The sequence below is a fragment of the Oryctolagus cuniculus genome, chromosome 14, assembly GCF_051225735.1.
Source record: "Oryctolagus cuniculus isolate XC-2025 breed Fujian yellow rabbit chromosome 14, ASM5122573v1, whole genome shotgun sequence".
Lineage (NCBI taxonomy): Eukaryota > Metazoa > Chordata > Mammalia > Lagomorpha > Leporidae > Oryctolagus > Oryctolagus cuniculus.
The window spans coordinates 4,500,589-4,514,636 of NC_142880.1; the positions used below are offsets into that span (position 1 = coordinate 4,500,589).

Consider the following 14,048-nt stretch of genomic DNA (forward strand, 5'->3'; position numbering starts at 1 on the left):
ATAGTACCATTCTCTATGTCTTTTAACAGTTTTTGTGTTAAAGCCTATTTTGTCTGATATTAGGATACCTACACCTGCACTTTTTTGCCTTCTGTTAACATGGAATATCTTTTTCCATCCTTTGACTTGCAGTCTGCATGTATCTTTGTTAGTGAGATGTGTTTCTTGTAGGTACCAAATAGATGGGTTTTGTTTTTTTTTAATCCATTCAGCTGGTCTGTATGTTTTAACTAGAGAATTGAGGCCATTTACATTTAAGGTGTAGTGATAAGTAAAGACCTGGCTTTGCCATTTTTCCATGAATATTCCTATTATTTATTTTGGAATTCTTTTGGACTTTTACTGAGGGATTTTCTATCATTATTTCCTGATGATGGCTTTCTTGCTGTGTTTCTGTGTGTAGCACATCCTTTAGCATTTTTTTTTTGTAAGGCTAGATGAGTGGTGACTAATTCTTTGAATTTCTGTTTGCTGTAGAAGATTTTTATTTCACCATCATTCATAAATGAGAGCTTTGCAGGGTACAGTATTCTGGGTTGACAATTTTTTTCTCTTAAGACTTATACTACATCTTGCCATTCTCTTCTAGCCTATTAGGTTTCTGATGAGAAGTCAACTGTGAGTCTAATTGGAGATCCTCTGAGAGTAATCTGGTGTTTCTCTTGTCCACATTTTAGAATCTTTTCTTCATGTTTTACTGTGGAGAGTTTGACTGCAGTGTGTCATGGTGAAAATCTTTTGTTATGTCTGTTAGGTCATGTCTGTTAGGAGTTCTATGTGCTTCCTTTACTTTCCTTTACTTGGATGTCCCTTTCTTTCTCCAAATTAGGGAAGTTTTCTGTAAGAATCTCTCTGAATAGGCCTCTAGTCCTTTCTCTTTTCACACCTCAGGAACTTCTAAGACTCATATGTTGGATTGTTTGATAGTATCCCATAAATATCCAATATTGTTTTTAAGTTTTCTAATTCTTCTTGGTTTTTCTGTTCTGACTGAATGATTTCCAGAAGACAAACGTCTTCCTAGCTCGGATATTCTTTATTCTGCCTTACCAAGTCTGTTGTTAAGGCTTTTCACCACATTTTATATTTGATCTATTGAATTCCTCATATATAATATTATTTTGATTTCTCTTTAAAATCTCAATTTCATGGGGAATATTTTCATTCATATCATGTATGGTTTTCTTTAGTTTGTGGATCTGCTTATGGTTGTGTTTGAGTAATCCTATGACTAATTTTTGAACTCCTTTTCTGGCATTTTCATCAATCTCTTATCTCCGCATACTAACATTGAAATATTGTGTTTCTTTGCAGGGGGTCATGGTGTCTTCCTTATTCTTGTTTTTGAATTTCTGCATTCATTTTTAGGCATTTGTGGAATTAATTGTTTTATTTTTTCTTCTGATGGCTTTTATCTTTGAGTTATGCCACTGTGACATAGTGGACTGTCTGCACTTTCAGTGAATATCAAGAGGTGTGTGGTGGGTGTGGCCAGGGAGCTCTGGTCAGTGCTCCAGCATGGGGTGAGTATCCAGACGACACTCAAGTTGAGGGTGGTAGCTCTCCTCTGGATAACAGGAGGGAGAGGAATGGTCACCTCTGTGGGTGTGATCACCCTCTTACCTCCTCTCCTCCAAGCTGAGCAATGCCTGGGTGTTAACACCCAGTGCGTTCAACACTCATCCGCAACCCCAGATGAACCTCACATATCTGTGCAGTCCTCACTGTGAGCATGGTTCCCCTGCAATGTGCTGCTCTAGACAACCAAGGAGCTCCGAGAGTGTGCGGCAGCACCCGTTGATGACCAGAGACCCAGCTACACCCTGCCTCCTCTCACGTAGTCACAGTGTTTTCAATCTCAGCACCCAGGGCTTCCATGGTCAAGGAGTGCAAGAGGGTCCACTCCATCCTGCTAGCCTGCCCTGTCTACAGAGATGGAAGGGGTCCCAGAGCCGCTGCCTGTGTGTGTTCCACCCTGGTGGATCGGGCCCGATCCTCCGAGCCAGACTCAAAGCCAGTAGGGAATGCAGGTTTTTCCCTCGATAAAAGCCCTGGATCACACACGTGCACACTGCCAGCCGGCCGCAGCCCCAGTCACTTTACAGTCGTGTTGGGCATGTACCAGGGTCCCCGCAGGCAGCACTTCCCTGCCATTGCAGTGGCTCCCCCTCCCCACCCCTGGCCGTGGGTGCAGCTGTGGAGGTGGAAACCATGGCTGCCTGTTGCTACTGAGCTGCCCTGGATGCCCCTGCTGACCAGGTGGGAGTGACCCTGCTAGTTTCTGGGTGTGCACACAAGAGCTGGAGCAGCTGCTACCTGCTTATGTCCAAAAGTGGCACCAGCCCTCACACAGCTGGACACAGGTCACTACTATGGGGGCGGAGGGGGCACGTTTGTTTCTTTAATCTGGGTGAGCAGTCACCCTGTTCACCTCAGGCTTCTAGGCCGGACTTGAAGGCAGTGGTGTCTACCAGGCTGTCCCCAGGGTAGCAGCAGTGTGGTCACCAGGCTGTCCTCAGGGTACCAGCAGTGTGGTGACCAGGCTGTCCCCAGGGTATCATCAGTGTGGTCACCAGGCTGTCCCCAGGGTAGCAGCAGTGTGGTCACCAGGCTGTCCCCAGGGTAGCAGCAGTGTGGTCACCAGGCTGTCCCCAGGGTAGCAGCAGTGTGGTCACCAGGCTGTCCCCAGGGTGTCAGCAGTGTGGTCACCAGGCTGTCCCCAGGGTAGCAGCAGTGTGGTCACCAGGCTGTCCCCAGGGTAGCAGCAGTGTGGTCACCAGGCTGTCCCCAGGGTATCAGCAGTGTGGTCACCAGGCTGTCCCCAGGGTATCAGCAGTGTGGTCACCAGGCTGTCCCCAGGGTGTCAGCAGTGTGGTCACCAGGCTGTCCCCAGGGTACCAGCAGTGTGGTCACCAGGCTGTCCCCAGGGTATCAGCAGTGTGGTCACCAGGCTGTCCCCAGGGTATCAGCAGTGTGGTCACCAGGCTGTCCCCAGGGTATCAGCAGTGTGGTCACCAGGCTGTCCCCAGGGTAGCAGCAGTGTGGTCACCAGACTGTCCCCAGAGTATCAGCAGTGTGGTGACCAGGCTGTCCCCAGAGCGTCAGCAGTGTGGTCACCAGGCTGTCCCTAGGGTATCAGCAGTGTGGTCACCAGGCTGTCCCCAGGGTGTCAGCAGTGTGGTCACCAGACTGTCCCCAGGGTATCAGCAGTGTGGTCACCAGGCTGTCCCCAGGGTATCATCAGTGTAGTCACCAGGCTGTCCCCAGGGTAGCAGCAGTGTGGTCACCAGGCTGTCCCCAGGGTATTAGCAGTGTGGTCACCAGGCTGTCCCCAGGGTACCAGCAGTGTGGTCACCAGGCTGTCCCCAGGGTATTAGCAGTGTGGTCACCAGGCTGTCCCCAGGGTACCAGCAGTGTGGTCACCAGGCTGTCCCCAGGGTACCAGCAGTGTGGTCACCAGGCTGTCCCCAGGGTGTCAGCAGTGTGGTCACCAGGCTGTCCCCAGGGTATTAGCAGTGTGGTCACCAGGCTGTCCCCAGGGTATATCAGCAGTGTGGTCACCAGACTGTCCCCAGGGTAGCAGCAGTGTGGTCACCAGACTGTCTCCAGGGTAGCAGCAGTGTGGTCACTAGGCTGTCCCCAGGGTAGCAGCAGTATGGTCACCAGGCTGTCCCCAGGGTAGCAGCAGTGTGGTCACCAGGCTGTCCCCAGGGTAGCAGCAGTGTGGTCACCAGGCTGTCCCCAGGGTATCAGCAGTGTGGTCACCAGGCTGTCCCCAGGGTATTAGCAGTGTGGTCACCAGGCTGTCCCCAGGGTAGCAGCAGTGTGGTCACCAGGCTGTCCCCAGGGTGTCAGCAGTGTGGTCACCAGGCTGTCCCCAGGGTAGCAGCAGTGTGGTCACCAGGCTGTCCCCAGGGTGTTAGCAGTGTGGTCACCAGGCTATCCCCAGTGTACCAGCAGTGTGGTCACCAGGCTGTCCGCAGGGTAGCAGCAGTGTGGTCACCAGGCTGTCCCCAGGGTAGCAGCAGTGTGGTTACCAGGCTGTCCCCAGGTTATCAGCAGTGTAGTCCACCAGGCTGTCCCCAGGGTACCAGCAGTGTGGTCACCAGGCTGTCCCCAGGGTAGCAGCAGTGTGGTCACCAGGCTGTCCCCAGGGTATTAGCAGTATGGTCACCAGGCTGTCCCCAGGGTATATCAGCAGTGTGGTCACCAGACTGTCCCCAGGGTAGCAGCAGTGTGGTCACCAGGCTGTCCCCAGGGTAGCAGCAGTGTGGTCACCAGGCTGTCCCCAGGGTAGCAGCAGTGTGGTCACCAGGCTGTCCCCAGGGTATCAGCAGTGTGGTCACCAGGCTGTCCCCAGGGTATCAGCAGTGTGGTCACCAGACTGTCCCCAGGGTAGCAGCAGTGTGGTCACCAGGCTATCCCCAGTGTACCAGCAGTGTGGTCACCAGGCTGTCCCCAGGGTAGCAGCAGTGTGGTCACCAGGCTGTCCCCAGAGTATCAGCAGTGTAGTCCACCAGGCTGTCCCCAGGGTATCAGCAGTGTGGTCACCAGGCTGTCCCCAGGGTAGCAGCAGTGTGGTCACCAGGCTGTTCCCAGGGTAGCAGCAGTGTGGTCACCAGGCTGTTCCCAGGGTAGCAGCAGTGTGGTCACCAGGCTGTCCCCAGGGTGTCAGCAGCGTGGTCACCAGGCTGTCCCCAGTGTATCATCAGTGTGGTCACCACCTGTCCTCTCACCTTGCTTGCCAGAGCAGCCGGTTTCTCTGGATCCAAGCTGCAGGGCCCTTCGTTGTGTGCTTGCTCTTTGCTGCGTGTCTGCACCTTCCACAGAGGCCCGGCTGTTTCCTCTGCCGTTGCAGGACCCCCACTGTGGCCTCCCTGCGGCTTTACCCTGAGAGTGTACTTTCTCTTCTTCGTGTACTGATTTTGCCTGTCGTAGGTCAGGCCACCCTGTCGCTGTTCTGCCTTCTTGGAACCATCGGATTTTCATAATGAGCGTTTTCTGTGACCTCATGTCTCTGCAGTAGTCAGATTCACAGACGGGGAGGGACCGTGGTGTTTGTGGAGGCTGGGGGCGGGGGAGTGATGGGACTGGCTCAGGAGTAGGGGTCCCAGTTTCTCAGTCTGAATGCGTCCTGAAGGTCTGCTGTGACTGAACTGCACACTTCAGCATCACTGTGATTAAAAGTTTTATCTTTTGACCAGAATTGAAGACAGTTATAAAAGCATATGGCTCTCTGTACCTTCAATGTATTCCCCTCTTGAAATGCTAGTAACTAAGTTCAGGTGTGTGGTGCTAGGTGTGGAATCCATACAGACGGGGTAAACATCTCCTAAATCATCCCTTTTTTCTGCTCTTTGGGAAACACCTGCTCTCCTTTTTCTTTTCTTAGGATTGATTTATTTATTTGAGAGGCAGAGTTACAGAGAGAGGGAGAGACAAGAGAGAGAGAGGTCTTCCTTCTGCTGGTTCACGCCCTGAGGGGCCAGAAAGGCTGACACTGGGTCAATCAGAAGCCAGGAGCTTCTTCCAGGTCTCCCAAGTGGGTGCAGCAACCCAAGCACTTAGTCCGTCCTCTGCTGCTTTCCAGACCATTAGCACAGAGCTGGATCCGAAGAGGAGCCGCCAGGACATGAACCAGTGCCCATATGGGACACTGGCACTGCAGGCGGAGGCTTAGCCCACTGCACCACAGTGCTGCCCCAGCCCACCGATACTTTGGTCACGGTGCAGTTCACCCCAGGCAAGAGCAGCGTGTTCTACAGTGCAGGAGGCCATGCCTGGACCACGGGCTCCTGCAGGCCGGCACCCACCCCGAGGGTCTGTTTGTTCTCGTCGTGCAGGTGCAGAGCTTCATGCGAGGGTGGCTGTGTCGCAGGAAGTGGAAGACCATCGTGCAGGATTACATCTGCTCCCCGCACGCCGAGAGCATGCGCAAGCGGAACCAGATCGTGTTTGCCATGGTGGAGGCGGAGTCCGAGTACGTCCATCAGCTGCATGTCCTGGTCAACGGCTTCCTCCGGCCCCTGCGCATGGCGGCCAGCTCCAAGAGGCCCCCCATCAGCCACGATGATGTCAGCAGTATTTTTCTCAACAGGTTTGTCTTTGTGGCATTAGTGACCTGGGTGACAGTCTCATTTGTAGTTTTGAAAAAAGATTTTTTTGACTTTACTCTTAAATATTAGGTCTCAAAAATCCATCTCACTTTATGCTGTCAAAGTCCGAAAGCCGTCATTGTGTTTCCTTGTTAGTCCACACTGGCGCATCCCATGAGTCTTTCCTTGTTTTTAACATTCATTTATTTATTTGAAAGAACTACATGGGGGGCCAGCGCTGTGGTGCAGTGGGTTGAAGCCCTGGCCTGGAACACTGGCAACTTCCCCCTTTCCCGCTACTATGGCAGTAGTTCAAGTCCTGGTTTCTCCACTTCTGATCCAGCTCCCTGCTTATGTGCCTGGGAAAGCAGTGGAAGATGGCCCAAGTGCTTGGGCCTGTGCACCCACATGGGAGACTCAGAAGACGCTTCTGGCTTCAGATTGGCTCAGCTCTGACTATTGTGGCCATTTGGGGAGTGAACCAGCAGATGGAAGACCTTTCTCTCTCTCTCTGTCTCTACCTCTCTCTGTAACTCTTTCAAACACAAAAAAAATGAATCTTTAAAAGAAAAAAGAGTTACATGGAGAGAGGGAGAGACAGAGATATTTCATCCACTGATTCACTCCCCAGATGGCTGCGACAGCCAGGACTGGGCTTGTCTGAAGGCAGGAGCTTCATCTGGGTCTCGCATGTGGATAGGGGGCCCAAGCAGTCGGGCCATCTTCCGCTGCTTTCCCAGGCCATCGGCCGGGAGTTGGGTCAGAAGTGGAATGGCCAGGACTCGAACTCAGTGGTCCCATATGGGATGCTGGTGCTGTGGACAGTGGCTTAACCCAACACCAGCCCCGTCTCTTGAGTCTTGAGATCTAATTTTCTCCTCTATATGGTGTGTGCTTTCTTGCCGTGGTCTGTGAGTGCCTTTACTGGGGACGGGAGTCGCCCTCGTAAATGGGGGTGGTGAGTGGATGTTCACAGAGGATGATTCACAGGAAGCCCACAAGTGTGTTAGGAGGAGCAGGGATGAGGACAGGCCTGAACACCCGCTAAGCTGATTCACTTAATAGTCAGAGTGTCCACGCTGTTGAGGAGCAGTGGGTACACAAAGCAGAAAATTCCACCTCCCTGGAACTCGAATGTTGATGTGGGAAGACTGACAACAGTGACTGAGTGGAACATGTGGTATTTTATGGCAATCAGGGCTATGGGGAGAAATAAAGGAGGGGAGGGGAAAATGGAGCAGACAGAGGACTTGGGTGTTTCACCTCAAGGTTTAGCACTCTGATTTCGAGTAGCTGATACACACACGATTCAGAAGTCAAAACAGCGTGAAATATCATTGAGATACTGCACCATCATCTTATCTGTCCACACCACCCCTCAGTCCTTACGCGTAACCAGTTTGATTTCTCTTAAACATGTATTGATTTTTGTATTTACTTATTTATTTATATTTGAAAGACAGTCACACACACACACACACACACACAGAATGAGAGAGAGAGAGAGAGAGAGAGATCTTCCATGTGCCGACTCACTCCCCTAATGCCTGCAGTGGCCGGGGCTGGGCCAGGCTGAAGCGAGGAACCAGGAACTCAGTCTGGGTCTCCCATGCGGCTGGCAGGGACCCAGCTTGGGCCGGCGCCCGCTGCCTCAGATTGGGCACCAGCAGGGGGCTGGGGTGAAGAAGCAGCTGCGACTGAACCCAGGCACTCTGCTGGGGAATGTGGGTTTCTTCAGCTGCTGGCCTGATGCCTGGCTCTTCAGTCACTTTGTAGAATCCTTGCCGTGTCCTGGATTGAGCGCCAAGCACATACGAAGAGTCTTGTATTCCCTGCCTTCTTACACACAGGTCATGTCCTTTAACATACACTGGATTTTTTTTTTTTTCACTTCACAACATTTCCTGGTGATTTTTTCCACATTGATACTTAAAGGATATTCTATCTTTTTTGTTTGTTTGTTTTATAAACAAAAAATCACTTTGTGGGGTTACAGTCTGTGGATGTGCCGTGGTCTTTTTAATTGCTAGTCTCTAGAAAGGGCTAAAAGATAGGCCACCATTTGAATAAAGTGCAGTTGGTGAGGAAGCAGCCAGGGGGGTTCTGTGGCCAAGTGATGCCAACAGGGGCAGGCTGTACAGTGCAGGGGGCTGGGGCAGCAGGGAGACCAGGCTGCTAGCAACTCCCGTACACCGTGGCAGAGCAGTCCCCTGAGTGGCTATTCCAGTAATCCTAGCAAGAAGTGGTTATAATGGAGGCAGCAAGAAGTGGTTGGGTTTGGGGTCTATTTTAAGACAGAGCCCATAGGATTTGGCATGAGTTTTGAGAGAAAGCAAAATGACAGGACAGGCCGGCGCCGCGGCTCACTAGGCTAATCCTCCGCCTAGCGGCGCCGGCACACCGGGTTCTAGTCCCGGTCGGGGCGCCAGATTCTGTCCCGGTTGCCCCTCTTCCAGGCCAGCCCTCTGCTGTGGCCAGGGAGTGCAGTGGAGGATGGCCCAGGTGCTTGGGCCCTGCACCTCATGGGAGACCAGGAAAAGCACCTGGCTCCTGGCTCCTGCCATCGGATCAGCGCGGTGCGCCGGCCGCAGCGCGCCGGCCGCGGCGGCCATTGGAGGGTGAACCAACGGCAAAGGAAGACCTTTCTCTCTGTCTCTCTCACTATCCACTCTGCCTGTCAAAAATAAAAAAAAAAAAATGACAGGACAGATTGTAATGTTTCTGGCGTGAACTACTAGAAGAAGGGAGTTGCTGTTTGGTAAATGGAGAAGGCTGACCCAGGAGCAGGCTCAGGGGAACAGGACGGGTGCTGTCTTGGATCTGCTGAGCAGCAGATGCCATTGGCTGTCCCATTGTCTGGACGTGAGTGTGGGGCTCAGGGTGGGACCCCAGGCTGGCAACAGCACTTGGAGAGTCCAGTTCCATGGGGGTAGCAGTTAAAGTGGCTGCTCTCAGTGATGTTACCGTAGGAAGGAGTACAGGCTGGTGAGAGAAGGGGCGTGCGTCCTGATGCCTGAGCTGCTAAGAGGAGCCTGCAAAGAAGAGCGAAGGGGATGAGGTGGAGTTGTAGGCTGATAGCCCCAAGAACAGGCTGTGCTAGGAGCCAAGGCCAGAGGGCTATGAGTAACCATGCCCCAAAGGGTCAGGGTTAGGGTTAGGGTTAGGGTCAGGGTCAGGGTCAGTGTTAGGGTTAGGGTAGTAGCAGACAGTAGCAGAACTGGCATGGATGTAAGAACAGGGAGCTTGTTGGTGACTTTGGTGAGGAGTGAAAGTGTAATTTGAAGGGGCTTAGGAGAGAATGAAAGGAAAGCTAGGAATTGGAGCAGGTGGGTACAGAAGGCTCTTCCAAGGAGGGTTGCTATGAAGATGAGAAGAGAATGATGCAGGAGAGAGTGGGGAGAATGGCGGGGCCATCAAGTGTGTATAGACTAGAGGGACAGGATGTGTTACACAAGTCAGGCATCTGTGCTAGGTAGGGGCACCCACAGGAAGATGAGGACGTGGACGTGTGGAGTTACAAATCAAGGGCTCGAGCCAGCACTGGGAGTGTCTGGGACGGAGCTGGAGAGGAGAGTAGGAGGTGAGTGAATGGATCATCCCAGGGCAGTGTTGTGAGCCCAGTTAGCCTATTAGGATGCGTGGTCATGGTTGTCCAGTGAGACCACCGGAAGGGCTGCCTGCTCGGCTACTTGAAGCTGCGTGGATGCAGGTGAGTGAAGAGTGGAGTGGGCTGGGTTTAACTGGGATCGGTGTTGTGTGAGGTTAATTGGGTGATGTAAGAGAAGACTAAGGGAGTTGAAGGTGCACACAAGGAAAAGATCATGATAATGAGCCGTGGAACCTAAAGGGCAGAGAGGGAAAAGCTGGTTTGGGGAGGCTTGGTCATGAGAAGGTGTGGGATCTGGATGTCGGCTCTGCTGGTGGGAGTGGATGTTTGAGTTGGGGTTCTAAGGCCAGTGAGCTGTGAGACTGTGGGGACGGTGAGCTGGAAGCTGAGAGAACACAGTGACGGGTGCAGGCAATGACAGTGATGAGGTCAAGGGACTCCCGGTGGAGGACAAGAGCTGCGGAGACGTGTGAAGGCCTGAGAATGCCGTTTGCGTGCTGGAGTCTCCAGGCCTGTGTCAGGAGCAGTGCTGGAGGAAGGCCCGGCAGCGAGCGCAGAGCTGAGATCTCGGGCGTTAGGAAGGTGCCTGGGGGTCTGTGATGACTGAAGGGACACGGATGACATGGAGAGCCGTGGTTCTGTCGCGGGGAAGTGGGAGATTGTCCCACTTGAGTGGCAGTGGCCATGGCTCTACGTAAGCGTGTGAGCAGTGCCCTGGAGCTATTCAGTCACCCGAGTGTGCAGTGTTCCTCAGTTTGGACGACAGCAGGTAGGGCTGTGAGCTGCTGTCGCCGACAGTGCTGCCTCCGTCTCCTGCTGTCACCGTCTCCTGCTGTCACCATCTCCTGCTGCCTCCATCTCCTGCTGTTACCGTCTCCTGTCACCTTCTGCTGTCACCGTCTCCTGTCTCTGACAGTGCTGTCACCATCTCCTGTCATCACCATCTCCTGCTGCCACCATCTCCTGTCGTCACCATCTCCTGCTGTCACCGTCTCCTGCTGTCACCGTCTCCTGCTGTCACCATCTCCTGCTGTCACCATCTCCTGTCGTCACCATCTCCTGCTGCCACCATCTCCTGCTGTCACCGTCTCCTGTCACCATCTCCTGCTGTCACCATCTCCTGCTGTCACCGTCTCCTGTCACCATCTCCTGCTGTCACCGTCTCCTGCTGCCACCATCTCCTGCTGTCACCATCTCCTGCCACTGTCTCCTGTCACCATCTCCTGCTGTCACCATCTCCTGCTGCCACCGTCTCCTGCTGTCACCGTCTCCTGCTGCCACCATCTCTTGCTGCCTCCATCTCCTGCTGTCACCATCTCCTGCTGTCACCATCTCCTGCTGTCACTGTCTCCTGTCACCATCTCCTGCTGCCACCGTCTCCTGCAGTCACTGTCTCCTGCTGTCACCGTCTCCTGCCGCCACCGTCTCCTGCTGTCACCGTCTCCTGCTGTCACCATCTCCTGCTGCCACCATCTCCTGCTGTCACCGTCTCCTGCCACCGTCTCCTGCTGCCACTGTCTCTTGCTGCCTCCATCTCCTGCTGTCACCGTCTCCTGCCACCGTCTCCTGCCGTCACTGTCTCCTGCTGTCACCGTCTCCTGCCACCGTCTCCTGCCGTCACTGTCTCCTGCTGTCACCATCTCTTGCTGCCTCCATCTCCTGCTGTCACCGTCTCCTGCCACCGTCTCCTGCTGCCACACTGGTTTAGAGCTGCCTCTGGTGATTTGCTTTCTCTGGGTTTCCAGAAGGCCAGGTTTCTGCTATTGATTGAATTCACAATCAAGGTGTGGAGCTTTTTCCGGATGGTGAGGCCTTCGCGCTCATGAGACTGGCAGTCGTGTGCCACACTTAGTTCTAGACTGGGTTTGAAGAAGTGTGGGTTGAAGAGACTCTAATGGTGATGCTGTCATCACTGTTGTTGCCTTTGAAATAGGAACTCTAGGCAGGTCAGTTATTTTTTATTGCAGTACAAGTTTTATCAGTGAAAATCTCCCTGTTTTTATTGTAGTATTATATTGGGTAAATATATACAGAAATTGCTGCCACTGCCACAGCTGCCATAGCTGTCCCTATAACCCATGAAGCTGGTTCCTAGAAACCAAGTCTGGGGCTGACTGCGTGTGGAAATCACCCTAAGACTCACATCTGCATGGCTGGCTCTCAGGAGCAGGAGATGGCCTCTTCGGCCCTCCATGGCTTGCCAAGTGCATCTGTTGCTGGAATGGGATTTACATTCAGACCATAGCTGCAAAGGAGTCTGGGAAATGTAGCTGTAGCTGTTCACCCTCTCCACCTGGAAGGAGGGTGGCGTGCAGACGGATGGACTGATGTCTAACACCTACCAAACTAGAGCTGGTTGAAACCCTTGAATCATAAGTACTGCGTAGCTGCTTTTCTAAGAAAGATAAACAAATTGCAGTCCCCAAGCAATGCCTTTTATCTCGTGGACCACTGGGGAGTAGTAAGGAATTCTTGTTGATGACTGTTTTAATGAAATTTGACTGACAGTGAACCAAAGCATGTCAGTGAGGTGAATAAATCTGTATTTGACGGTGCCCATGTGTAGTCCACAAGAGACTTCAAAGGCTCATTGCAATCAGTTCATTCTAATAAGGAGAAAGCAGAAGATATTTTGACTTTGGCAGCTACCATTATAACCCTTTTACAAACTGATTTCTCTAATTTACACATAGCCCTCATTTTGGTATCTCTTTGTTTTTAAAGATTTATATATATATATATATATATATATATTCAGCATGACACAGAGGGAAAGAGAAAGGGGGGTAATGAAAGGAGTGGGGGAGAGGGAGAGCGAGAGGGAGAGTGGTTGAATGTGAATCTTCCCTCTGCTGGTTCACTCTGCAAATGGCTGCAACAGCCAGTCTGGGCCATGGGGAAGCCAGGAGCCAGGAACCCCACCAGGGTCTTCGGTGTGAGGTGCAGGTGCCCAACGACTTGGGCCATCATCCGCTGTTTCCCAGGACGCTAGATAGAAACAGAACAGCCTGGCCTGGAACCAGCGCTCCGATATGAGATGCAGACATTGTTTGTAAACAGTGCTTTAACCCATCATGCCACATTGCCAGCCCCTTCGCATCTCTCTAAAGAAGATTCTTGGACATGTCTGCCTTGAAATGAGGGATAATTGTAGAGCCCTGTCAACATGTTGCTCTCATGTCCTCCCAACTCTTGTGTCAAAACTCATTTTGGTGAAAGAACTTCTCTCACTGAGTTGTCTGCGATGAGGTTTGAAAAGAAAAGGAATCCTGCGTTAGCCTTCTTCCCGGCAGCTGAAGTGCACACTGGGACAGAACACCCTCCTGGACACTGATGGGGAGGGTTTAGGACCGTGATCTGATGCTCTCCAACATGGGAAGCTCGTCTGAGAGGTTTCTGGGCTCTGTAGCAGCTACGCTATTTTATGGAGGTTAGCCTAACTCGTGTTGTCACCAGGGTACGGGTTGGAGGCCCTGAGATGTGTCTGTCATGTGTGTTCAGGCTCTGAGCAGTCAGTGAACTGATTCTACAAAGTCAGCGCTGTACGGTGACTAAAGCATGTCTTCCGTTTTCTGTAGTGAGACGATCATGTTTCTCCATGAAATCTTTCACCAAGGCCTGAAGGCAAGGATCGCCAACTGGCCCACTTTAATCTTGGGTGAGTGCGTTCTTCTGAGAGTCAGTGTCCACCCCCCCCCCCCCGCCCCCAAGAAAGGCTGCATTGAGGAGTGAGATGAGGACTGCGTCATTCAGCCCTCGCTGTCTGCACGGCCGCTGCCCCGAGTGCTGCCTTCGCCTCTGGGAATCTGCCCTTCTGTCCTCTGGGTCCCACTCTGCTGCTCACCTGTCCCCTCTTCTGGGTCGTCACAGTTGGCTTGGGGCTGGAGGGAAGGAGTCGGCTTACCCAGCCCATCATTCGGGCAACAGGCTGGTGGCCCCGTGTGTGTGTGTGTGGCACCGGGTCCTGTGTGTGTGTGGCGCCACTCTTAGCTGTCCCTGTGGAGTGTGGATAATTTACCAGTTACCAAGGGAAACAGCCATTCTTGCTTCTTTTTTTCCCCCAGCTGATCTGTTTGATATTTTGCTCCCCATGCTGAATATTTATCAAGAATTTGTGCGCAATCACCAGTACAGCCTCCAAGTCCTTGCCAACTGTAAGCAGAACAGAGACTTTGACAAACTCCTGAAGCAGTACGAAGCCAACCCTGCCTGCGAGGGGAGGATGCTGGAGACCTTCCTCACCTACCCCATGTTCCAGGTGAGGCAGCCCCGGCGCGTGTCCTGAGCTCGTGGCTGCCACCTGGGCTCCATGAGGGTCACGGCACAGATGCATCATGGGTGGCTTG

General features: G+C 52.7%; 1 protein-coding gene across 4 annotated transcripts in view; it reads left to right on the forward strand.

Moving 5' to 3' along the window:
- Positions 1-14,048, forward strand: part of RASGRF2 (Ras protein specific guanine nucleotide releasing factor 2) — a 217,825-nt gene that overhangs the window by 96,047 nt on the left and 107,730 nt on the right. For all 4 annotated transcript variants that reach the window (XM_051854059.3, XM_051854060.3, XM_051854061.3 and 1 more), the window contains 3 exons: positions 5,844-6,097; positions 13,281-13,360; positions 13,767-13,960. In XM_051854059.3, the coding sequence (XP_051710019.3) occupies positions 5,844-6,097; positions 13,281-13,360; positions 13,767-13,960 (528 nt within the window). The remainder of the gene's footprint in view (positions 1-5,843; positions 6,098-13,280; positions 13,361-13,766; positions 13,961-14,048) is intronic.